The sequence below is a fragment of the Chanos chanos genome, chromosome 3 (assembly GCF_902362185.1).
Source record: "Chanos chanos chromosome 3, fChaCha1.1, whole genome shotgun sequence".
Taxonomy (NCBI): domain Eukaryota; kingdom Metazoa; phylum Chordata; class Actinopteri; order Gonorynchiformes; family Chanidae; genus Chanos; species Chanos chanos.
Window position 1 is genome coordinate 21,034,428 of NC_044497.1, and position 27,335 is coordinate 21,061,762.

General features: G+C 41.0%; 1 protein-coding gene across 1 annotated transcript in view; it reads right to left on the reverse strand.

Moving 5' to 3' along the window:
* Nucleotides 1–27,335, reverse strand: part of obscnb (obscurin, cytoskeletal calmodulin and titin-interacting RhoGEF b) — a 74,870-nt gene that overhangs the window by 12,025 nt on the left and 35,510 nt on the right. Inside the window, 23 exon segments of the mRNA XM_030767648.1 lie at nt 172–270; nt 412–450; nt 712–909; nt 1,204–1,325; nt 1,558–1,639; nt 2,218–2,499; nt 2,813–4,081; nt 4,507–4,776; nt 5,216–5,506; nt 5,749–6,021; nt 6,293–6,568; nt 7,391–7,657; nt 11,186–11,458; nt 12,201–12,467; nt 12,696–12,953; nt 13,363–13,641; nt 14,091–14,360; nt 16,509–16,778; nt 17,662–17,928; nt 18,045–18,311; nt 18,543–18,809; nt 19,006–19,272; nt 21,578–21,844. Coding sequence (XP_030623508.1) covers nt 172–270; nt 412–450; nt 712–909; nt 1,204–1,325; nt 1,558–1,639; nt 2,218–2,499; nt 2,813–4,081; nt 4,507–4,776; nt 5,216–5,506; nt 5,749–6,021; nt 6,293–6,568; nt 7,391–7,657; nt 11,186–11,458; nt 12,201–12,467; nt 12,696–12,953; nt 13,363–13,641; nt 14,091–14,360; nt 16,509–16,778; nt 17,662–17,928; nt 18,045–18,311; nt 18,543–18,809; nt 19,006–19,272; nt 21,578–21,844 — 6,420 coding nt within the window.

Below are 27,335 nucleotides of genomic sequence, written 5' to 3' on the forward strand. Positions count from 1 at the left end.
ACAAGTGCACGCTTAGAGTACAGAGTTCCAGCATAAGTGAAAATTTGGTAGAAATGTAAAATTCTAGATTAAGTGCATAGTGGGAAAAAAGACTTCCAGTTTAAGTGTACAGTGGAAATACATTACTTCAGAGTAAGTCTATGGTGAGAACATAAAATTTCAGAGTACTACCTTCCACTTTGACAGACAGGGTGATGCTGTTTCCTTGCTTCACACTCCTGTTGGTAAATCTCTCCAGGAACCGTGGAGGAACCAATGGCTCCTTTGAATCTGTGGTGTGGAACAAAGCCGGGCACAATATTACTCACCCACAGCCAATCAAATGAAAACCTACTGTCAAGTGATAAGGAAATTCATGGTGATCACATATAACACATTTAGATACAAGTTAAACACAATGTTAATTTATACCCTTGGGTCTTCCTTGGTCAGGTAGACACTCTCCTGGACCTGTAGAAGGGGAATGAATGTAAAACATTAAAAGTGAACTTGAAGGTAAAAAAAAAAAAACAGGGATAACTGCCTAAAACAGAGATAGAATCATCAATAAACTGATTCAGCTTATAAAACTATGGTTTATTTTCTTACTTTTGTTTATAAACACAAAGTGACATATACAGTGTGTGTTGCAGCTCACTTGCATTATAAAACTCTAGGATCTCATCATAAGTTTAACAACTATGATATTTAAACCAGTATTGGCTGACTTACCCAAAACAATCATCCGGGCAGAAGAGTACGCTGAGCCAGCTGAATTGCTAATATAGGCAGAGTACTCCCCCATGTCCTCACGGGTCACCTCTAAAATCTCCAGGCTGTGAAGACCATGTTCCGCTGACACCAGAATCCGGTCTGAAGGTCGCAGTGGTGTGCCATCTTTGAACCAGTAAACTCTTGGTGTAGGGAATCCTGCAAAGTGAACCACATCAAGAGCACAGATGTTGTGGAAATAATGCTTGTTTTGTACAAAAGTACAAAATCTTCTAATAAGATAGAACTGATGAATAATTGAAAAAAAGTCAAGAGTAGTTAAAAATGTGTCTTAAAAATGTGTAATTCATGAAATTTTAGATCACATTTGAATCGAGTCAGAAAGCAGCTTAGGAACTTCAAATCCTGCAGCCAAAACTGATCATCATTTTGCTTAGGTTCCTGTAGTGCTGCTTTTTTGCAGTGGTGCTTTTTTTGGTGGTCCAAACCAACCTTTAACCCTGACGCTCATTTTGGCTATGGGTGCCCCAGGGCAGATGTGGACATCATGTAGCTCATCCAGAACCTGTGGAAGCTGCTCCTCCTCAGCCACTGACTCAAAGGCCTCAGTTTCCCTGGAGTATTAAGAGTTACCTTTATCCAAACAATACGCCATCTCAACAAAACATTTCTACACCATCCCTAAATTGTATTACATTTGTTTTGTTAAAAAGTCGTTACAGTGTACACTTATAGGTACACATGAAAAGAAGGTAAGTTTGTCTTAGTATCAGCTTGGATTTGGTTGAAACATTATGTAGCTTTCAGAGGGAAATGGGCTGTGCTATGGATGTGCTGTGGTCTTACCGGGAGATATAGCCCTTGGCACTGACGTATGAAGATGTCTCCGTGGCGTCAGCTGCGGTGTCATAGTCTGAGCTGCAGGACACTGTGAACATGAGGGGATTAAATAACCAGACCATTATGGATTAGAGAAAGGTTACAATAATTGGACTCACTAGATATTCTGAGGGACACACAATGCAATTTGATGGGGGCATTTTAATGAAGGTGTGCTTAAATACTTACAAAAACACAACACTGAGTGAGTTATGTTTTGACAGTAGCTATTTCTTTTTTAAATCAATTCAATGTCTTTTTTCTGTAATAAACCACTCTAGTCTTTCTGTTCATCACAGACTTCCTCTGTAAAAGCAATTAGTGTCCATTGTCTTACTTTTTGTTGAAAAAGTAATGGTAGTTATGGAGTATTTTACCATAACTACCATAACTAACTAGTGCCTTAGATACACTAATTGTTTTTTCAGAAGACAGGTCACATGGTCACAATCTGGCAAGGCAAATCACCACACTGGTAAAAGAAAGTGACAGGTTTTTGGGCCTTTTTTGGGCTTCTGTAAACACTATATTTCTGAATTTGATTCACTATTTTCTACAGCTCACTTGCCCCCGTCTCTTTTTTTCTTTTCTTTTCTTTATGACACTTTCTTTTAACAGCGTACTCACTGTCCACCCTGAGCTCAGCCTTGGTGGATGCGACGCCACTGTCGTTCTCTGCCATGCAGCGGTAAACGCCTGTGTCAGACGGCAGCACAGACATGATGATGAGCTGGTGGCAGCCCTCCTGGTCCTCATTGATCATGTAGTGGTCATTCTCCTCCAGCAACTTCCCGTCCTTAAACCAGCGCACGCTGGGAGGAGGCTTACCAATAATCACACAGTCAAAGCTGACGGGGTAACCATCAGGCACCTCCTGGCTATGAAGCTCCGTCAGAAAGACAGGGGCCGCTGAGGGTTCACAGGTCGATTGTTAAGATGAAGAGGGAGGATTGAAAGAAGGACAGAACACAATGACTGCACAGTAAAGCAGGCACAAGCAAAAAAAACTCATGCAGGTGACACAGCATCTCCAATATTCACTCCAAAAGGCACAACAGGCTTATGAGGATCACACCCTCCTACCGTATGAGCAACTTCATACTGACACAAATCACCCTTCATACTTAACAATACAGACGAATTAAGTTAAAGACTGAGAAAGGAAAGGTTCGAACAATGATGACAAAATCATGACTAAACAGAGGAATAAAACTTGTCGTACCAGGTGCTCCAGTCATAAAAGCAGGCAGCTGCCTGTCCTGTGTTGGGGTCTGAGAGCCATCTTGGGTGTAGCCCATTTTCATGATACGCAGCTCCACCTTATTCCCTGCCTCAAGGATGGTGGTTTCCACGGGAACCCCTTGCTGAGTGAACATCTCTTGGAAGCGCTGAGAGGCCACCTGAGCCTCCTCTCTGCTGTCGAATCGGATGTAGATGTAGCGGTCATCCTCACGATAGGAATGTGGATCCGGGAGGTCACCTTCATCAGCACTCACGAATGGCTCCTCCTCCACATCTGGAGGGAGACGAGTGCGGAGGAGTCTTCGCAAACGTTTGCTGGCCTGACGCAGTGACTCATCCATTTCACTGCCAGAGGAGCTTTCTGGTTCACTATCAGCACTATAGCCCACAGTTAGTGGCCGGCGGCCAGATGATTCCCTTAAGGATCCGACTGTCACTTTCCCGCTGTGACTGATGACACCAAACTTGTTGGTTACCTCACAAGTGTAAACACCAGTGTCTTTGGTTGTGGCAGCTGTGATGACCAGGGAGCAGGTGCCATCATTGTAGATATCAATGTGGTAGTGCTTGCCATCTGTCAAGGGCTCTCCGTCTTTTAGCCAGAGAACCTTGTCCGGCTTTCCCTCGGTCACACACTCCAAGTGAATTGTTCCATTCGGCTCTTTAGTCTGGTCCTTAAAAACTTCTTTGAAGACAGGTCGCATGTCCTTACGAGTCTTGTAGCCCTTGAAAGCTGCTTGGATCTTGATGGCAGCTTCCCGCATCTCTGATTCGTCCTCCTTGGAAATCTCCATTGTTGATTTCTCCTCTGTTGTCTGCTGCACTGTTTGCTCCGTCATCTGGAAGTGCTCATAGAACTTCTTGGTGGATATGCTCTGAGCTTGGCCAGCCACTGTGAGGGTGGACTTGCTGCTCTTCTTGAGATAGGAGACCAAGCTGGGTGTACCACTGAGGGACTCATCATCAGAGCTGGTGTAGAGATTGGGCTCTGCCGCTGCCATAGTAGGTTCTGTGGAAATGCTCTCTTTCACCTCCACCTTCTGAGGTTCTTCTCCCTCTTTAAGCTGTGCCTTCTCCTTCCCGTCCTCCTCTGGCAACTCAGAGATTGAGTCCAGAGTAGGTTCTCGACTCATGCGACGCTTTTTAGCCAGTGCTTCCCAAAGAGCATGCACGTCACCCTCACCAGCAGATTCGGGAGGCAGGCTGGGCTGGCCGCCTTCATCCAGCTCTGCCTGAGGTATCTCTGTATCTGAAATCAAGGATGCTTCATCAGTCTCAAACACAGGTTAGGTCCAATTGTATGAACTAGATATGGTTACCAAAACTGTATGCTAAAATGAAGGAAAACAGCAATCAATGTTTCATTATGTAAAAATAGGTAAAGCTAAATAGTGAAAATCACAGCATCTTCTGTGTGGCTCATTGCTGAACATTCTGTTGCTTGTAATACTTTTCCATGTTCCCTTATGGCGCAGACATCAGTTGCAAGGACACATGCAAAACTAGGGAACTTAATACATGATGACACACTGACAAAATGTTACTGGGCATGACAATCCACAAGGAGACAGACATAAAAAAAAACAGAGCCAAAGAGAATTCGGTGTTAAATAAATATGTTGAAACAATAATACATTTTGAATAAACAAACAAAAGACAGTGTTTGTTTGGTACCTTCAAGGTTGAGGTTGATGGAGGTCTCTGCTTCCTCTGAGGCCACACATGTATAGACTCCCTGGTCAGCAGGCTCAAAATCCTTAATGAGCAAAACTTGAGTCTTGGCCTCTGTCAGAACCTGGTACTTGACTCCCATCTCGATCTCTTTGCTGTCCTTTAGCCAAGTGACCTGCTTGCTCTCAGAGGAGAGCTGGCACTCAAGCCGTGCCATTTTTCCCTTGTGCAACTCAGAACACGACAGCTGTTTGGTCACAGTTACTGGAGCATCTATGAAAGCAAGCCCAATTTAATTAATAAGGGGAGAAATGTTAACCCCATTAAAAAAAGGACCCGAGTTAAAAAATGAAGCAGCATTCCTGAGGATCTGGCTATGTAAAAGGTATTTACTTCCAGTCCTCTAATGCCTTTTCTGTGTATGGCTACTCTTGCCTTTTAAATAAGGGCTGATGTTTACACTGCTACACAAACTATTAAATACTCCAAATCTACAACTAGGTTTGCAAGCAGGCATACTCTGTATGAGCTGCATTTAAACCAAAAACCCACTCTTCTGCCCAAGTAGATTCACCTACAAACTCTGTTGTATAGTATATATTGTTAACAAACCAAGTATAGATTTTCTACAGCTGCAACTGTACATACTCCATACAACTTGTGTACATTAACACTGTGTAGGAATGACGTAGATTATAACTCGATCTCGTACCAAGTGTGACTGTCTGAGGCAGCTGAACAGGCTCTCCAGTGCCTGCCTGGTTGATCGCTGCCACCCGGAACCTGTACCCAGATCCTGGAATGAGGTTGTCCACCACAAACTCAGTGTTGCACACTGGCTCAGTATGACACGGGAGCCAGAGAACACTGTCAGCTAATCGCATTTCCACACGGTAGCCCAGGATGGGGCTGCCTCCATCATTCAGCGGGGTGAACCAAGACAGAGTAACTGACTGCTTGCCCTTGTTCACCAGTTCTGGGTCTTCAGGAGGATCAGGAACCGCTGTAGGTTTTTGGGATAGAAAAACACAGTGTACATCAAGTCTGAAAGAGTGTGCTTTTCACTTCTGAGAGCATACCGTTGTTATGTCAAATGATGTTAACCAAAATGAAATAACACAATTACAAGAAAAAAGGCAAAGTAGAGCAATAATAAGAACACTGACCAGAAGATTCTTATCAGTCAATGAATTCCTGTCATTGTTTGGTTGTTAGATTGGCTTTGCATTGAATATGGTTACTTACTAATGGTAGTGAGTTTGGCCATGGAGATAGCATCCTGTGCTGCGAAGGTGATTTCCTGTGGAGGCTGAGCTTGGGCTTTCTTCAGGATCAGGGTGTGCGTACAACCACTTGACCTCATGGCCCAGTGCTCATCAGGCCGCAGCTCAGTCCCATTAGCATACCAGGTCACCTCCTTCTCGGACACTGGCTCACTGAGCACACAGGAAAACTCCACCTCCTCACCCGCAATGGCAGTCTTGTCCTCCAGAGGCTTAACCACGTCCAGCTGCCAGCCTGAACACAAGGCATCAGTGGCATTTATGTGATGTATATGATATTTATTACACTCCAATTCATAATTAGTCTTTAACGTATGAAATGCTTGCAGGTTTACTCTATGATCAGTACATCTGTCCAACCAATTTTGTCCTGTCTATATGGGCAAATGAGAAGATGAAAAAATACTCTCTACATCATATCAGATTTGAAGTCTAAATAGATATGGTCTATACAAAAAAATCTTGTATACTTCAACTCTAGTGAAAGGTATGGTCAGTTTACACACCTTTGACAGACAAGAGTGCTGTGGTGGTGGCAGCTCCAGCCTGGAAGGTTACTGTGCAGTTGTCTCCAACGTGCAGTTCTTTCAGTAAGAGGAGATGTCGTCGGCCACTCTCAAAGGCTACTATCTCCACGTTAGCTGATTCTTGAACAGGTTTGCCATTTATTAGCCAGCGGCAGTCTTTAGACTCAGGACGGGAGAGTGAGCACTCAAACAATGCCTCACCACCATCAATAGTCTCCACATTCTCCAGGCCTTGCACAATATCGATAGGTTTGGCTGCAGGAAAGGAACAACTGTGACAGCTACCAAAAAAATCATTCAACATCTACAGTACATATATAACATATATAAACCTGCATATGTTGAGGCATATAAAACCATCTGAAAGGATAAGAATGAGAAGTTCACAGAGACAGTGATGGATAAAAATAGAGAACAATATGTCATGGCAGGAGAAAAAAGCTTTAAGCTTGATCTCAGGTAACCAATGAACATTAAAAATACAGTTCCATGTGGAGAGTTTTTCTTTATGAGAGTGCAACAAAGCATCCCATTTCCACCCCAAGGACTGCAAGCCCTTCACGCTGTGCACTGTGACCTGGCAAGTTTTCAGTGGTAGGCTTTCTTTCCTACAGATCTAACCTACTTCAGGATTTCTCTCCATACCCGTTTGAATACAACAGATCTATAGATGAAGTGCTGGAGATCCCTGAATACCTATATGCAGAGGTACACTGCATAACATATAACCGCCATGCTAACTTATATACTGGAATGATTTAACTAGTTCTGGAACACAAAAAAGCAAAAAGCAAAAAAAAAAAAAAAAAAAAAGCATCTTGAAATTATGTCAGTCACGTGAGGTCTGTATAGCTTTTGGAATTTGCCTAAAAATAGTCTCGTTTGATGCTTGACAAGAACATATATTAATTCTGCTATTATAAGATGTTTCCTAGACTAACAGAAGAGAAGACCATATACATCACATTTATGTTTTTTTTTAATCTTGATGATCTTCTGAAGTAAAGAAGAGCATCCAAACTTACAACACAATTTCTCATATGGGCAGGTGCAAATTCCAGCAGCATTTAAGCTCACCTTGCACCTGCAACTGGGCCACAACACAGGTGCCATCTGCCTCACAGGAATACACGCCCTCATCCTGAGGGATTACACGGCTAATGTACAACCGGGCAACATTCCAGTCCTGTTCCACTATGACTCTGTGGCCATCTGGAAGTATTGGGAGCCCATTTAGCTTCCAAACTGCCTTGACTGGACGCGAATACTGGCAGATGAACTCTGCTGGCTGGTTCTCTGCTATCTGTAGGTCCTCCATAGCACTGACCACCTCCACCGTAGGATCTACGAAGGGCCAGTGCATGGTAAGGACATGCAATATATTGAGACAGTGCTAAGGCCGTTAAGCCTCCAGACCACTTTGGAGTAGATTTTTTTCTCTAAATTCAATCTGACTTATTTGACATACTACTGTAATTGAAATTCCATAATGCTATTCAGTAAATATTACTGTGAAACCTTTTTTCCTTGGACAGATTGAAGCTTTGACCACCAGCAGTAAGTAATACATTCAACAATCTATTACTCAATTGCAACAGCTACAGTTTTGCCTCTATCTCATGGCTAACTACATAACATGTATAAGTGAGTTCTTGTCACGACATGACAGATGTGAACATTGCACTTTTCTACTCCAAACTGATGGAGGGCAAGAAAAAGCCGAACACACTACAGGCCCAATTACAAAGAGAAATGACAAGCAGCTGAGGCTAATGTTGGGAGGAGTGCTGATGGTACAGATGGCTGTGAAGGTTAGCAAGGAGTTTCTCAGCTCCCAGTCAGTGGGTTAGAAGGTTTTAGTACCAGTAAGGGTCTGAGCGGAGGTGCATGTGAGCATTATGGACAAGCCAAAGATGGAATGAACATTAGCGCTAAAGCTGACCATAAGAGAACTGATAAACTATGATATAGCAGACTAAAATAAGAGTCCAATAAAACCATATAAAAACGAAAGCCCATGGTAATAGAAAAACGTTGTGGTAGTTATACCATCATTGACATCATTAACTGAATACCTTGAATTGACAGGGTTTCACAGTCAGTTTAAATGTAATAAATTTGTATGCCCAGATTCATTTACTGTTAAAAAAATTGCAAACATATTCAGCAGTTTATTAGAGATTAGTAAACTGTTTTTAGCATACTTTGTGAGAAAGCGAGAAGTAAAATGTCACCCACTCCTACAGCTGGTTTTGGGGAAATGTATGAGCAATCCTCAGTCATTTGTCAGAATGAGATGACCAGTAGATAGCCCATGCATACCAGATGAGTTGCCAATCAAGACACTCATTCACACCATTGAGGTAGAAAACATGAACCCTTTTACAGGCACCTGCAAACACTCCAAACTCATTGAAATGGGAGGAAGATTCCATGTATTTTAGCAACGTTTACAAAAACTCTATGATGTGTTAATAAAAAAGAAAAATGCTCTTGGATTTAAGGGGCTTATTGCATTGCATCTGCTCCTAAACTTATAACTCCATTTGTTTACTTTATATTTATAACTGTGCCACTCAGATAGTGTGCTGTCAGAGAACAACACGGGAGTAAAAAGAACGTGTGGGGACATGTCTGTAATGTTTGAAAAACACTGAAATACAGTTGAATTTTTAAATGAAAATTTCTGCATCCATGAATTTTCTGAGCAAACAAATGGATGTAAATAGGCACCACAACCAAATGGTGAGAAACTCCATCCCATTACCTTATTGGGAGAAATTCTGCAGGCTGGTACTGCAGGCTCCTCCTGGTTTACACATACATGTCTGTGCCTAAGATGTGTGTATTAAAGCATGTCTTGATTGGTTGCCATAGGACATGGCTGAGCAAAGTTATGTCTGCATTTAAAGCTGGTTGCAGGCAGTGTCTCTTTACAATAATGAAATAGTGCTCTGTACATTAAAGGGTAATTCACTCAGTTGGAAGTTACTGCAAAGAGAAGTTCCTTCCTCAAGGCCACATAAGTGATTCACACAATCACTTATGTGGGGAAGTAACATTTGCCTTCCCCTTGTAACACTTAATTGTGAGCATTCTTTTACTTAGCCTGCTACAACTGATATGCTGCTAAAGGGTCCTCCAAGGTTCATCTCCTGCATGGAGTGCTAAAAAGGGGCAGTTCTATTGGGTTTTGGCAGATTTGGGGGGCAGTCTTGAGAAGAACACTTCGCTTTTCTGCACTTTCCAAAGCCATACCAGTGGACAGAAAACTCACTATGTAAAGGAATGCTTTCAACAACCTTGAGAGGTATTATTGCTCATCTTGCCTCAAGCAAGTGTTTAATGCAACATGGAATTTCTACCCCTAGAATTTCACGACCATAGTCGGCAGATTCGTTGCCTCTAATCATCATAAGGTGCTCCAGGGTTTGTGCAGTTGCAGGGATTCCATTACATGGCCAAACACCAAACTAAAGGGACAAATCAGGATTGATATGCTGGACCAACACTCATATGGATTAGAGAGTCAGGATCAGATCCATTTAGCCATGTGGGAAACTATGGCTGGGCTACGGTCACTGTTGGGGATCTGTGGGCCAAAGATACTCAGAATTAATGTCAGCAGGGAAGCAAAACACTCCAAGGTCTTTCCAAAAAGGGGCCCTGAGGGCAAATCATTTTGCATTGAGCGTTGGAGTGGCCAATATGTCAGATCATTTATTGGGGTCAGATTGCACAATAATTTCTGTGAGCATTATGAAGGTGTGGGGTCTAGAAACCGAGAAGCTTGTGAAATTTATATTATGACAAACCATGAAAGAGGAATGTGCAGTCTCTAAGGCATCACAGTAGTACTTTAGAGCAGGGCTGAAACTTTGGAACAGAACTACTAGCAGTCATGTACAGTCAAGACCACTCTAGAACATCAAGAGACTGGTGATGGAAATGCTCTTGCAGACTCCAAATCCTCATCATCCACTGCTACATTAATTCATTTTCTAGGTCTTCTAACTTCCTTCTACTTTCACTCTTATTCCAGTTCTATCCTGAGGGGCAGACATTCTGCTGGTCTCACCTCATAATTAGAGACCAATTTTATCTTGGGAAACAGTCATGGTGCATTCTTCAGGCAATTAAAGAAAACACCTGCTGGCTGACATGAAAATTAGCGGGATTTCACCTTAATCGCCTTCAAGATTGTCAGTTTTAGTCTGGCTCAGGGCAACTCCTACACCCTGGGCTGGGCCTTAGTTATTGTATCCTCCAAACAAATTCTCTACCTTCAGACAGGGGTGTGCAAAAACAATCCATTGACCACTTTTCAACATTTTAATGTTGAAATTTCTTTCTGAGAAGCTAGCAGCATAGACAGCTTAAAGTTTACACAGGCGACATGTTCACAGATATGTTTTAGATAAAATAGCCTTGGCGTGTAACATATTATGGCTACTTTCTTTTCTGTTACATTCAGGCTGGCAAGTAGGTGGTTGATCAAACACTTTTGTTTCTTTTTGATTAAGTTAATTAAACATTGGAGTTCTTTTCTTGGTAAAATGAAGATAGGATTGATCTATGATCTTAAAGCTTTCTCTTGATTCTCTCTACCTGTTGATCTACATGTCATTAAAAATTGGGTGTTCACTTTCAAATAGCATTCATGGCAGTACAAATCACACACAGCTAAACATGGCAACCTAAGGTTCCAAAGCAGAGGTAGACAAGAAATTTGGGCAAGGTTTGATGTCAGGAAATTCATGGATACAGTCAAGATAGATTGAAGAGACAAAACAAAAGGATTGAATGAGTGATGCAGGGCCCTCTATGAAAGAGTTACAGTTCTCATCTCAACCCCAATACCTCTCCTGGTACCTTTCACTAACAGCTTCGCTGAAGACACCAGACCACCCGTTTTAAACATGACGGTGCCTGAGTCATCTGGGGCCAGGTTCTTAAGGATGAGAGTATGGACATTGTCATCACCCACTCCTATTTCGCTGAAGGGACTGTTCTCCAAACGGGTCCCGTCCAACCACCATTGAACTCTGCCCTTAGTGCGACGGGAGAGCTGACAGGAGAATACTGCCTGCTCACCCATGAACACGTCAGTGTTCTTTAAACCCGACACTATGAGCACCTCTCCCACTGCAGGGCACAAAAACACACTGCTCAGCTACATATTAACGTCTCTACATACAACAAATTTACTCCTATGGTCATCACTGAGCTATGCTGGGAATTATTAATGTGCCTACTCATTAAATTGACATGTGTTCACCCTTTTACTTACCATCTCAATGTGCAAGTAGGAAAAGAACAGTTCCTACCTCAGTTTTTCATTGAGTAGAATCTGAATTAAGTTACTTTTTATACTTTAGTTGCAAAAATATTTAAAAATACTTGGTGTATCATTTTTTTTTCTTTTACAACAAAGGGATAAATAACTTGCTAGAAATAGCAACTTTCAATATCAGGAAGATAAAACAAATACGTGTGTATATATACACACACGCGTGCGCGCGTGCACATATAAATAAATAAATTAATAAATAGGTAGATAGGTGGTAGATATACATATAGATATAAATGTATTACTGAAGTAGTATTACTGAAACATTAAAATTTCATCAAAATAATCAATTCAGTAAAACCAGGTCCCAGGATCAAGCCTTGAGAGAAGTTCTTATTCTCAGTTTATCATACTCAGCCAATGTTGTAAAATATTTCTTTACAGGCTTTCATTTTTGCCTTTGTCCATTTCCTTTGTCCAGTTAAGACATTTTTTGCATAGAACTCAAGTAATACACATACAACTAAGAAAACTCTGGCACTTTTTTAACCCCCTGCCCTACCTGTTGTCCACGCACTGACAACATGATGTGTTTACCTTGAACTGCCACAGAGGCTGTGGTCAGCTGTTCTCCAGCATCACAGGTGTAGTAGCCATTATCTTCTGGTTGCAGGTCATGGATATGTAGTTCCTGTACACATCCATTCTGCTTCATCTGGTACTTCTTACTGGGCTGCAGCACCACTCCACCTTTACGCCACTCTACACTGACACCTGGCTTTGACACCTCACAGACTAAGGTCACTGTGTCTCCCTCAATAGCCTCCTGATTTTGTAACTCTTTCCGGAAGAACACAGGTAGACCTAATGATAAGAAATGGGTGAAAGAAAATTAAGTCAAAGGCTGCTCATTAAAACTGTGGCGAGAGTGAAGGTGCACGTGTGGAATCTTAAGACAGAGTGTGGGGTCCTCTTTTTTTTGGCGAGGCATGTACGTGGAGGAGGCTGCACATTTAAATCTTTTGTCTGATTCATCTTCATCCACTGAGAGGACAGAACTAGGTAAAATCAGATTCCCATAATGCTGTTTACCTTTGACAGTAAGAGCAGCGCTGCTTTGTGCATGTCCAGTATCGCACTTGTACAGCCCAGCGTCCCCTTCCTCAACTTTAAGGATACGCAGCTGGTGAATGGCTCTGTCCTTGTGGAGTAGATATCTGCCCCCTGACTTTATCATCACCCCGTCTTTGTACCATGTGACAGTAGCTTTGGGGTCGGAGATCATACAGGACAATGTGGCTGTGTCACCTTCTTTAGCTGTTATGTCCAGTAGCTTTTCCAAGAATATAACTATGGACAGGAGAAACCCAAACCCACCAGCCATTACATAATTTTTCTACCACAAGCCACAAATGCATCTGTTTTTTTTTTTTGTTTTTTTTTTTAAGTTTTACTTTGCTCTGTTTAAGGCAAATGCTTCAGGGAGAGATTCTTGAGGAATTACGAAAATATCAGCAGCAGCAGCTTAAACACACAATACTGTAATGCTCAAAAATTTTGCAATTTAAGGTTACATGGGCTCTTCCTTTGAAAACACCGTGATTATACCATTAGGTGTAAGCTATGTAATGGCAAAAGCATTGCATGAAATGATAGTGCAGCTATAGCTGGGATGGGCATAGTGCTATGCAAGGTGGCAGGAGGACTATTTAAAACAGTGGGCTCATGAAGGTAACCAAACAATCTTGTCTTCCATTACCTCTGGGTTTCTCTTGCACTAGCATGCAGGCAACGCTTTTCTCTGTGCCCACCACAAAGGCAACGTCACCTGAGTCATCTGGTGCGACCATTTTCAACACAAGGCTGTGCTCCCTCCCTTGGCAGCTGATCTGATTCAGATCATTGCTCTGTAGTTGGTTTGAGCCTAACCACCACTCAACATCTGTAATGCCAGCCTTAGACACTTCACAGCAGAAATGGGCATCCTCACCAGCTGTCACAGTCACATCTCTCAGCTCTCGTGTGATGTGCACACACTCTGAGGATGAATTGGATGAAGCTGTTGAAAGGCTCGGTGAAGCCAGTTCTTTAAAAGAGAACTACATTTCCCACAGAGATTGTCGTAGGCAATTAAATTACAAATACTGTTGTAGTACAAACAGTCGTCAGAACTTTAAACATTGATACTGTCCAAAAATAAAGGAACTCACAATATCCCTAAGCACATCACTATCCACCACATTCAAAACACCTTGTGGAAACAGCATTGATATATTCCACAACACTGCACTGTGCAAGAGTAGCTCTAATTACAATACAGAAAGGCCTATCTGATTCAATTCATCCATTACTTGGGGCTGACTACCTAGAGAATGGCAAGGCTTTCTAAGATTCACCACTTTCCATTTCATATCAACAGAAGGGTGGGGCAGGACAAGAGAGGGGATGAGAAGGAGGGGACATCAGATTGGATATGAAGTAGATTACCTTTGACTGTCAAAGTCGCTGTGCTCTTTTTGCCCTCTGCTTCACAGGTGTACTCTCCAGCATCCTCCATGGTTAGTTTGCGGATTATCAATGTCTGGACTGTGCCTTCTCTTCCAATGGAATATTTCTCTCCTTCTGAGAGCACCTTTGTGCCTTTCTTCCAAGTCACAGTAGCATCAGCGACAGAGATCTGGCAGCTTAGCGAGGCTTCCTTTCCCTCCATACCTTCCTGGCTCTTCAGGTCTTCAGTGAACGAAACCACAGGGGCCTCTACCAAGGAATAATGAGAAGCACACCATAGGATGTGTTACTCAATGCTTCCACATGGAAAAGAATACTGTATTTTTGTGTGCACCAACAGGGAGAGTTCTGCACACAGTAGATAGGAATAAAATGGGATACTGGTAGGATACTTGGTTATTCACTGAGTCAAAAACCCTGTATCAAAGAATGTTGCACACTCAACATTCTGATACAGAATATGTTTAATAGACATGAATGTTTCAGTAGCAAACTGCATTCCTCTGGTCTTCTATACACACACAGTCCTGAAGGCCCCTTGCGACTGAAATGTTGTCTTTTAAGTAGTCATACTTCAGTATCTATGTCTACGCCTCAATTCTAGGTATACATTGGCCTTCTATTGTTTATTCACGTTTATTGGTGAAGCAAACTAGCAAAAAAAACCCTGCTCATTACAAATCTAATGAATATACTGACAAGACAATGTCAAACTACAATCATATTACCCAAAGGTACCCAAATGTATGCAACATTTGAACATTTTCTTCAAAATGTCATGCTTAAAGTAAAATGGAACGAAAAACAAAGTAAAACTCTGAATCATCTGACATTTCAACAAAAGTGCTACAGATGTGTGTGTTATGTCCCAGTCGAGGGTTGGAGCATATTGATTAATAAGAAAAAAAAGTGGGAGTCCTGTCTCCTGCCCTCAGCAATGACGGAAACAGCAGTTTCTGCCAACAAAGGAAATTTTTATTTGAAAACTTATTACTACAAAGAAAGAAAAAGAAAAAAATTCAGGAGGCAAATCGTGGCTTCGGGAGGGGGCAAGGCCAAAATAATAAACAAGCAGCAGCTAACTGAGACACATAAACTACCTTACTTGGTCACCAAATAAACCACATAAAAGACAAAGAACTCCCCTAAAATCCCTTGCTAATGAAAAACAGAGTGAAAAACGGTGAAGAAAACAAATGGCACCCAACCTCCCTATGTCCTCCAAAAAAACTACGAGAAAAGAAAGAAATACCGATTGGAACAAAAAATACTGCATTCACAACCTAAGACACACACACAGAGCTACAATCAGCCTAAGACACACACAGAGCTACAATCAACCTAAGACACACACAGAGCTACAATCAACCTAAGACACACACAGAGAGCTACAATCAACCTAAGACACACACAGAGAGCTACAATCAACCTAAGACACACACAGAGCTACAATCAATCTAAGACACACACAGAGCTACAATCAACCTAAGACACACACAGAGCTACAATCAGCTGGGAGATCAACAACGAAATAAGGGCCGACAACAACGACAATATAGTGGGTTTTATGCAACAGTGGGACAACAATGTGGCAAGAGTCTGAAGACAGGAGAAGCAGCCCCCCCTCCAGGATCGTTGGGTGCGTTTAAATCTCCCATCTCTCCAATCCTGACGGAGCACGTATTTGTATGACAGGCATCTAATCCACCTGTCATGATAAAAGGGAGGACCAAAGAAACGCACAATATGACGTCGCACCATTCACCTCACATGTACTCTCACACACACACATGCACTCGGGACAGGACAGCAGAACAAATAACTCACAGGACAATACAGCAAACAAATCAACGACGCACTTTTTAGAAGTTGCCTTGATTAAAATCAGATAGACATCCTTGGATGTAACATGTACAACTTATTCCAACATGTGGCACCAGATCAGTGCAACAATAGAATGAGCTCGCTTTGTATTTACAGCATAGGCTAGTGATGTCATGGTTTGGAAGTTAAAGGAAGTGTAACATTCCAGAACATTCCAGTTTCTGGAATTCATCTCAAAGCATCTTGAAAGTATATTTCAATGTATGAACTTAACAAGTTAGGGATGGATGTGTGCAGTTAGTGATGGTAGAGTGAAATCATTTACTCTAATGAAGGACTCTCCAGGGCAAGCTGACTGTGATGCATAAATGAGAATGTGAACTATGAAAAGGAAAGCATGAATGAACAAACCACTGATGTTGTGGCAAGGCTAGGGTTCATGCATGTTACAATTCAGATCAATGAAATCCAATTTAGTGAGCAATCTCAAAAGTGGATTCAAAAGTTACCCAAAATGGACATGGTTACTTTGGATTAGAAGGATCAAGGCACACCTCATAAACATAGTTTTACCTTTGACTGTGAGAGAGGCAAAGGAGGTATGAGGGCCTATGCTGAAGGTAACTGTGCCTGAGTCTTTTGGAGTGACACTCCGGAGAGTAAGAGTGTGTCTCTTGCCCTCAGCTCGGATCTTGTTCATCTCATTGTTCTGGAGTGGGACATCTTGAAGTTTCCACTGTATGCCAGATGCATTGTCATGGGAGACAAGGCATTCAAAGCTCACATCATCACCCTCATTAACGATGCAGCTCTTCAAACCAGTTAGTATGGTGATGTCCAGTTCTGTTCAATAAAGATTGTTAGAATTACACTTAGATTTCTTCCTCAAAATGCAAGCAAAGCATTGTCATGACTAGTCCATGCTCGTCACTCAGGAAAATTTGAGGATCTCTTCTTTACTATAGGCCACATCTGAGCTGGTCATTCAAAGTTAAGAAATCCACCACAAATGAAAATCAAACATGTACATATAGAACATTTCTGACCACTCCTAAGATCTTTAAGCTTCCCCATTTGCACATCAGCAGACAGATCAAAAACAGGTAGTTTAGGTCTGTCAACAACCTTTACTGACCTAACCAGTGTTGTTTCACTGTAACTAAACTGCAGTGTCGCTGGTATGCTAAGTCACCCGCATTAGCTAAAAGCGCATAGGTGATAATTCAAAGAAGTCATCTGATAAATTAGTATAGACTAAATATTTAGGTTATTTAGTTGAATGAAAGTCAAATACACAGAGATAAAGTAAAAACAATAAGTGTACTGCACAGAGGTGTGATGTAAGTATACCACACACTGGCATGGATCAATTCTTACCACCGCCAGGCAACATTCAGAGAACTAGTAGGAAGGTAGTGTTCAGTTAAACTGAGAAAGTAGGGGGTAAAACTGCAATCAAGCTATGATGATGAAAGCTTCACATCAACAGCAGTGGTTCTCGCGTATAGTCATATACAGAAAAGAAGTGACTCAGTCACATACATATTATGGGGTGGAGAGGATTTCATTGTGCAAGAGGAATGCACAAAAGCAAGCCATAAAAGAAAAAAGAATGGAGAAAGGAAGAGTGTTTAATTCCAAGTGATAAGAGAGCTCATGTCAGTAGAAGTGATGAGATTCAGTGATGAGTTTCATCAACCGATGACTGCAGCCATGTGGTTCCTACCCTTAACAACGAGTTTAGCTGACGTTATATCATCTCCTGTGTCACAAGAATATTCTCCAGAGTCAGATCCCTGTAAATTAAAGATGACCAGCTCCATCGCTACACCATCTTGTTTTATTTGGTATTTGTGGCCGGACTCCAGAACCTTTGTTCCTTTCTTCCACACAACTTTGGCTGCGGGCTTAGTGACCTCACATCGGAATGTGGCAGTTTCCATGTATTCAGCCTCCTGTTTGTGTAGGTGGGTCTTAAAAAGCACAGGGAGGGCTACAGGGGTCAAGGGTGGAAATGAAAAGGAGTGGACACGAAAAGGTGAAAGTGAGTCACTTTTATATTACTGTTTTATCATCAGAAACTTCATCAGAAGGCAAACTTTCTCCTACCCTTCACTTCCAGGTGTGCAGTGCTTTTCCGTATCCCAGTGTCACAAGTGTAGTCACCAGAGTCAGCTGGATCCAGTCCATGAATAATTAGCTGAGCTCTGTGACCACTTTGGCTCATTTCATATTTGGCACAAGGGCAAAGGCCCACTTCACCCTTCATCCACTCAACTGGAACGTCTGGTTTGGAGAGCTCACAGCACAGGATAGCGCTGTTTCCTTCCCTAGCTACCTGGTTCTTCAGCTCTTGGGTGAAAATGGCCAGAAGGGCTGGTAATTCAAAGAGCAAAATAAGCAAAATCTAATGCCTACAGCAGGAGGGCTATTGTCAACTCAAACCTCAGTTTCTAACTTCATAAACATCTTCAGAAAGAGACCTCCCTAAATGAAGACTGACTTAACTCTACCATATTTTCTTCTGTGCTAAGCATCTGTTTCTCCAGGTTTTATGTGACTTTTGATAATTCAGAGAAGGTGACCAGAGAGCAGGGCTCTTCCTACCATTAACTCTCACGTGCCCAGTGCATTGTGCATCTCCTGTGGAGCAGATGTATTCTCCGCTGTCTTCAGGCTTCAGATCAAAGATCTTTAGCTCTACTTTCGATCCAGCCTGTTTCATCTGGTACTTCTCTCCAGACTTGAGGACCTGTGTTCCCTTCCTCCATTCCACAGGTACTCCAGCTTTAGAGATCTCACAGTGTAGAGTAACACTGCCCCCCTCTTCAGCCTCCTGGCTCTGGAGCTCACGTTTGAAGGTTACCGGTAATGCTGAAGTGTCATTTATTTTTCAAGAAATGGTTCAAAAACAAGATAAACATACAAAACATCCTAAAAATGTACAGTTACAAAAGACAGACACTGTCAAACGTAAATCAGATACAAAATATTTGTTTTACAAACCACAGAAATTGACAACACCAAACAAGTTGAGCCACACATAGTTTAACAAACTGTCTCCTCCTACCCTTTATCTTAATATTTGCTGTGGTCTTCTGTTCTCCACACACACAAGTATAGTCTCCACTGTCTTCTGGTAGAACTTTGCTGATCACAAGTTCACACAGGGAGGCCTTCTGTGTCATCTGGTACTTCTCTCCAGACTTGAGGACCTGTGTTCCCTTCCTCCATTCCACAGGTACTCCAGCTTTAGAGATCTCACAGTGTAGAGTAACACTGCCCCCCTCTTCAGCCTCCTGGCTCTGGAGCTCACATTTGAAGGTCACAGGTAACACTGAGGAACCATGAAGAAGTACTGAACTTGACAGAAATTTTTATAACACAGACTGCAATTTACAGTGACATGGTAGATTCCACATGACTGTTGAGTTTGTGTTTTCTACTGACATTTATTGCAACTTTAGAGTACTGCTTGGAAAGTAGGGTTAAAATAACTTCATAACTAATTAATAATTTATAATGACTATAACTCATTTATGACTGATTAATAACTAATTAATTACTGCAAAATGTGATAACTGCATCATGTCATGAATTAATAAAGAGGTGCCAAGTTGCAAGAAATATCTTTATACACACAGATCCAACTGCACAAAACACAAATAAGTGACATAGATATAGCACCCTCCAGATGGAGTCACACCAGTGATAAAGACGAACAAAAATTACTGTAAAACATTGTGAACTTCACCTAGTGTGTTAAGTTTCATTCTAAAAATGTGGAAAATATTCCACTGACACTGACACTATTCCATGACACTGAGTATAACCTAATTTTCATTAAGAATAAATCCTTCTTCCATAGAGAAGCTTTCCACATTCTTCTGATCAATGGGTTTGTGTTAAGTAGCTGTCTTTTTCAGTTCAATATAAATATTCTGTTGGAAAAGGTGAACTAAATAGCCTGAGATGATCATATTGAAAAACAGTGAGTTTGTGGATGGTAAACTATTTCCTGGTAGATGTGAAGGTATGCTGAGGTATATTGGGGACCGAGTGTAGCAGGTCTTTGTACTTGTTGTATTAGATGATTCCATTGATCTTACAGGATCAGTGGATCCAGGGCAACTCTTTCTTGTTCTTCTTTGACACCAACCCAGTACTGGTGTGTATGGCCATAAAGCACAATTTTAAACTTGTCTATCTGTAATATGATGGTCCCTTTGAGGTTGATTTTCAGTGAATACACTTTTTTTCTTTATTTTTATTGGTTGCCTTTGTTTGCCTCCTTTTCAGGGATGATTCCATGAGGGCTGCTGTCATGGTGGTTATCCCTTATAGTAGATTTGGATTTTGTCTCTAACCTGTCTGTGTTTTTGTACATGGGCGGAGCATTGTGTCTTTTAGGCAGGTTTACCAGTATTCCAGTAGCTATAAATGCACCCTGTGGCCTAATGGTTACAGAAGTATGCTTGTGAACAAAAGGTCACTAGTTTGATTCCTAGAGCCAGCAGGAAAACATCCACAACTGAAGTCTTACTTAACCCCCTGCTGCTCCTGCATCTAGTGGTTGTGTGTGCTCACTGGTGTGTAAGTATTTAATCTTAAATTTATTCATTGGCTTATATATGGTAAAAGTCTACTTGGTCAATGGCTTTTTGTCTTCTTTCTTGAGGGAGTTCTGCTCCAATCTCCATAGTGCTGAATGATGACTGGAGGTATATTTACTGTGTTTAAAAGCATTTTTAAACTCAGTTTAAACTTGGTGAAAGGAGATCTCTCTCAATGTGAGATGAACTTTTAAAAGTAAATGCATATTCATTTTGGTTGGAGTTTTACATCTCTTTTTAATCTAAGAGAAGTCCTAGGTTTGTAAATAACTGAAACATATTCTGGGGGAAAACTAGTATTCGTTAATGAACATGTTTCTCATTTGTATTCATATGAAAATAACATTTTTCAGTTTTCTGAGCACAAATGTAACTCAATGTCAAGGCTGTTCATTTTACACAGTCCTATTTGCTCATCTTGTTTCAAGGGTGTGAGTGCTCATAAAGGATGATTTTAGACAAACAGTCAAAAGAAGACAATCACAGGACAAACAGTATGGAAAACAAAGAGGTACTGAGATTTAACAAGATCAATGAATATCCACATTGTACTCTAGTCCTACCATTAACTTTGATATTGGCTGTCGTCTGATTGTCTGCACAAGAGCAAACATAATCTCCAGCATCTTCAGGCTTTAGGTCAAACATCTTTAGTTCTACTTTGGATCCGGCCTGTGTCATCTGGTACTTTTCTCCAGACTTGAGGACCTGTGTTCCCTTCTTCCATTCCACAGGTACTCCAGCTTTAGAGATCTCACAGTGTAGAGTAACACAGCCCCCCTCTTCAGCCTCCTGGCTCTGGAGCTCATGTTTGAAGGTCACTGGTAACACTGAGGAGTCATTTATTTTTCAATGAATGGTCAGGAAAAAAGATAAACATGCAAAAATATCCTAAATACATACCATTGCAAAAGACAGGTGCTGTCGAGCATAAATTAGAGGCAAAAATTTTTGCCTAACAAACTCAAAGAAATTGACAACACCAAACAAGTTGGGCCACATGTAGTTTAACAAACTGTCTCCTCCTACCCTTTATTTTAATATTTGCTGTGGTCTTCTGTTCTCCACACACACATGTATAGTCTCCACTGTCTTCTGGTAAAACCTTGCTGATCACAAGTTCACACAGGGAGGCCTTCTGTGTCATCTGGTACTTCTCTCCAGACTTGAGGACTTGTGTTCCCTTCCTCCATTCCACAGGTACTCCAGCTTTAGAGATCTCACAGTGTAGAGTAACACTGCCCCCCTCTTCAGCCTCCTGGCTCTGGAGCTCACGTATGAAGGTCACAGGTAACGCTGTATCAATTACAAATTAATTCATTAATGTTTATGTCTATAACTCTAAGAGATTATCTGAGTGTACGCAATATTTTAAGTTACTCAGTTCTTTAGCAAGACTAAACATAATGTTCTGCTTTGATAATAGCCATATGACCAGGATCACAAGATGATCCATAAACTGAAGGGCATCAGTGATTTTCGTTGCATTTGTCCACGGTATTAAAGGCAAGTGAAATGTGCTCATAGTGTCTCGGGCACAACAGATCTGTGTGTCTTGAAATTGAAAATTACAAGTATATCATACTTTATGCAGTGAACAACACTATTCCTTTAACTGAGACCCAGAAACACAGAATATGTCATCTAAGGAGTCCTTAGCAGAGGTAGGCCAATGGTTAAAAATCCAGAAAACATCTATTACTCAAAGGCTGAACACTGGAAGAGGCAAAGACATAGTCATGTTCCCAGTGTGACACAAAGTCTGAATAAAACAAAATTTGAAGGTCAAATCTGAGAAAGATTTCCTGCCTTATTCCGGCCATTATAATCTTACAATAGCATTGCTATATAATAGCACTGCTTCTGCTGTGCAGCAGCATGTTTAATGCCTCAGAGTGTAAAAGGGACTCTTTGGAATTTTACACATACCAAGAAGCAGAGACATGCCAAAGTCTAACTGATGGTACCTCCGACTCATGAAAAATTAGGGACCAAATTCAGCACATCAGTCACCATAAGGCTGATCAGAAAACTATTAACTTAAAGGAGGTCTCTCACCGGTAATAGTAACAATGACACAGAAACAAATAAAATGTGGGACAACATTCAAGATGACATGTTTCCCAAGACTGAAAAAAGGGCAGAGAGAAGACTTGGAGGGTGGAGAAAGGCCAAACTACCAAATGTGTAGCCTGAGGAAAGAAGACTCTCCAGTGAACAAACACACTTCAGTGAAGGGAAAGTAAGATTTAACACCTACAGTTTCCAACCTTCTTTCTTCCCACACACACACACACAGGTGGTCTATCTGTGGCTCCTTCATAAGACATCTTTATATAAAAACACAACAGAGTTCCCTCTGGAAGATTATTCCTTCACATTAAACTATGCCATGAAAAGCTATTTCGATAAGGTAATTTAAACAGTAAATGCCCTGAACCTATGGAGCAACTACATCAGATGATATGATAAACAAAAGTGTTGAAAGTAAAATACATTAAAACAGAATACATTTCCTTGTGATCAACATGTTGTGTTTCTATTTTATTTCTCTGTGGATACGAGGGACTACTAGTTACTCCAAAAACACAGTCAAATGTGAATATCAGATAGATTCTACAAAACTTCTGGCCACTGCCATCAGATGTATATAATACTATATGTAAAGAATCTCATATGTAACCTGTTTATTAAATCAAAATGCTGGATATGTTTTCATGAAATGTGAAATTCAGATCAGTTAATGGCTCAGTTCTGCAGAAGGCAGGATCATCAGTCAAAAGGCACTTATAACTTATTTCATAACAGAACAGGGCTCACATTAAACAATGTCTCAGAAACAGACAATAAACATTCTCACTGCTGAGACACAATTTAACGTGACTCTGTCAATCGAAAGTGCAGGCAACCTGGACAGCCATAGCTAAGTCACTAATGCTGCAACGGACCGAAAACAAAATTAAGGCTGTGACTTTACATGTCAATCAACATGCCATTTATTTTGGCTGTGTGTGATTCAGTGAGAAACTGTTAGCCAAAGCTACGAGTCCACATGAGTAATTTTTTTCTGGTCACAAACCAGCAAAATAGCGGAGGGGACTGTAGGCCTATATATTCAACTCATTATCATAGCAATGTCGTTCGTTTGCCTTTCTAAGGAACAAAAACACACAACCTTCATCAGATTCATCATTCTTTCAGACATCCTTTCGTTCTAATGATAACAACACAGTAGAGAGCGCTTTTTTTCTCTAAACCAACACAACACAACAACTGAAACTGACAAACTGACCAGAAAATGCAAGGGGAGACAAGGCCAATTCAGTTATTTTGACCTCCATACCTTCGGCTTGCCCTTTCTCTTTGGTCACCTGCTTCAGTGGCTCTTGTGTGGATGGAGCTGAGGGAACAGGGGCCGTGACAGCTGTCACAAAACATTTTCAATTAAACACAGAGCTCAGACTTTCCCAGTAAAGAACATAAAGGCAGAAAACACTGCACCTCACCAGAGGAACTGCCTGCAGGCTCCATGAGACAAACTCAGCATAGCACACATATTATTAAAGGAAAAAAAAAAAGGGAACATTGACTGACCTGCTGTATCCACTGGGAGCAGAGGCAACAACAACAACAAAAAAAAGAAAATCCAAAATTAAAACATTAATTATAATGACTGCACCAACAGCAATGCAAGAAATGTGACCAGGTAGACAACAAGAAAGCGGAGAACATTTGCCAGTTTCCTGCACAGTGATCACTGAACTTTGACAAGCTTGACTTGGTTCCACATGACAGTGTTGACTAAAAGCATATAGAGTAAAGCTGGAACTGACAATTCACAAAGACCTTCCCTACCTTTGACTTCAACTTCTTTCTCAATGACCTGCTTCAGGATATCCTCCTTGTGGGTGAGTGGAGAAGTAGGGGCTTTTGGAACTGGGGCAAAAATATTTGTATTCAAATGTAAACCTAAACACCAGCCAACTTAACAAAGTCCTCACATACTCAACACAAATTTAGACAAATGAGAGGCTAGACAGTAAATCATTCAATTCAGTCATGAAACCAGGGACCAAACATGCGCCTAATATCACTTTGCAGCAATGAAAGTTGTTCCTGCCATACATCCTTATTATGTCATTCATCAGAGCCAGTTTAGTCTTCAGATTTGTATGACTCAACTGCACATAGAGTTACAGACCAAAAGAACATGAAACAGGCTCAGTGACACTGCACATTCCCTACCATTGACTTCAGGTTTCGTCTCAGCCCTCTGCTTCAGTTTTTCTTCTTTTGGTGTGTCAGAGGGAGGTGCAGTCACTGAAGCTGAGACAAAATATGTACTTTTAAATGCAAAGCACTTATCAACTTAACCAAACCACCCCCCGATGGACAACACAGGGAAAAACAAGCTCTCACAGCACAGCACAGTGAGTTCAAAAGCAATAATACTACCAAAGCTATGTTTGGTTTGTGACTCATTATGGAGCATTCCACTGCAAATGTACTGGTGTGTGATAGAGCTGAATTTGTCTGGCAGAATAGTGAGACTGGCTCTGATGATCCTTGCCAAAGGCTTAAAATGTTGATAAAAACAAAAAATTATTAGATCTGAGTACTGCTGATCAGGAATGCTTTTTATGACTCTTCATGACAACACAAGTGAAAGGGGCACAATGCAACAGCCAAGAAAGCAGTTTAATAGTGACCACAAAAGGAGAGATAGTCTGTATTTATCAAGGACAGACTGCTTGTGCACAACACAACCCTATGGTTTCCTGTAGGAGGGTCTTAGCATTCATGTTGTCACATTCATAACAACCAGTCGTCATCAGGACCTGCTGTGATGCAATCAGACACTGAGCAGCAGAGCAAAAGCACCTGAAGCAGACCATGACCTCACATATATACCTGTCTTAACGTCTGCTTCAGCTCCCTTCTCTGGAGTCTGCACCACATGCTCCTCTGGAATAACTGGACGAGTGATAGGCTTAGGAACTGTCATAAAAGAGCAACATTTTATGGCAAATCATGAGACCTGTAAATTTTAAAATGTCATCGTTAGGCTGAGACAAAAGAAAACACAGATATCCTCGCAAAGCCAACACAAAAGAAAACACAGATATCCTCGCAAAGCCAACACAAAGGAAAACACAGATATCCTCGCAAAGCCAACACAAAGGAAAACACAGATATCCTCGCAAAGCCAACACAAAGGAAAACACAGATATCCTCACAAAGCCAACACAGCAGACAACAAAAATGTCCTCACAAAGCCAACACAACAGACATCAAAAATGTCCTCACAAAGCCAACAGAAGGGAAAACACAAAAGTCCTCACAAAGCCAACACAAAAGAGAACACAAATGTCCTAAGGAAGTCAATGCAAGGGAAAACACAAATGTCCTCACAAAGCCTAACAATGCAAATGTCCCCATTAAGCCAAAACAAGGGAAAACACAAATGTTATAAGGAAGCCAAGACAAAAGAGAAACACAAATGTCCTCACAAAGCCAACACATGGAAAAAATACAAATGTCCCCATTCAGCCAAACAAACGTAAACACAGATGTCCTCAATAAACTGACAACGTAAAACAAAAGTGGAAATGCTGCAGAAAATGACGAAACTTCTCAAAAGACGAGAACACAGAATAAATATGAGCAATGATAGAATTTAAAAAATAGATACATTTTTCAAAGGTAGATATCTGTACCAGAGAGGCACAAAACAGAATTATTTCTTTGACTGAAAAAGACAAGTTCTTTCCTCTGACAAAACTCTCAATTACACAAACTGAGATAATACGTATGATATATATTTAAAACAACAAATTACTTTTCATGTTTCAACCCTTACTGATTTAAAATATAAGTAGTATTAGGTCATACAATGCATTAATCCTGTAGCATATCAATCCTATAATTTTGGAAAATATCTGCTTTAAATTAAACACTGTTTTTGAAATTGGGCACTCTCAGAGATATCGGTTTGGGGCACATGTGCTACACAGATTTTTTTAGCTCATCTCACTTTAGTGCCAATTTTAAAGGAAAATTATCCTTCACATAAGGAAGATAAAAGAAGAATAATCCAGAGTGGGTGACTGCACCAAAGATATCTTATTGTGATTAAAAGCTCTCCATATTATTGTCCTGGCTGGCTACACTGTATTTTCAGGTTTTCTCAAATGTAGCAGACCTTGCTAGCTAGCTAACTAATCAGTTGTCCCATTTAACAGGAGCTACTGCTGGAGAAATATTACTCTCCTTTAAGATAACCACTGTAGTAACCATGATAAACAATGTAACAATAATGTATTCATTATTATAGGGGTGAATCAATGTAATCGTTTATATTAACAGCTATAACTATACAATCCTTTGTATTATAAGAAACATCAAGTTCTCTTTCGTCAGAAAGAAGAGACCTGTGTGGCCCTTTAGGGGACAGCATGTGAGATAAGGTTGGCGCCTCTGCCAGAGTGTTGTGGTCAGTCATAATATATGGAGAAGGTGAAATATTCCAGGTTTGTGATATATCTTACTCCACCACTTAGCAGGGCAGTAAATATTGGTGACGACGTATGGTAAACGTAAAGGAACTAAACAATAATAAAGTAACATAAACCAGCGATGAGAGGGGTCTGTGAAGATGGGCTGGCAGAGGCGCCCCACATACAAAGAGACAAAGTAATGTGTATCTTTTTTTTTGAGAAAGCGTGTATAAAAACTGGTGCTTTGTGAGAAGGCGTCAGTCACTCCCCGGGACCTGACTCAGTTTGTT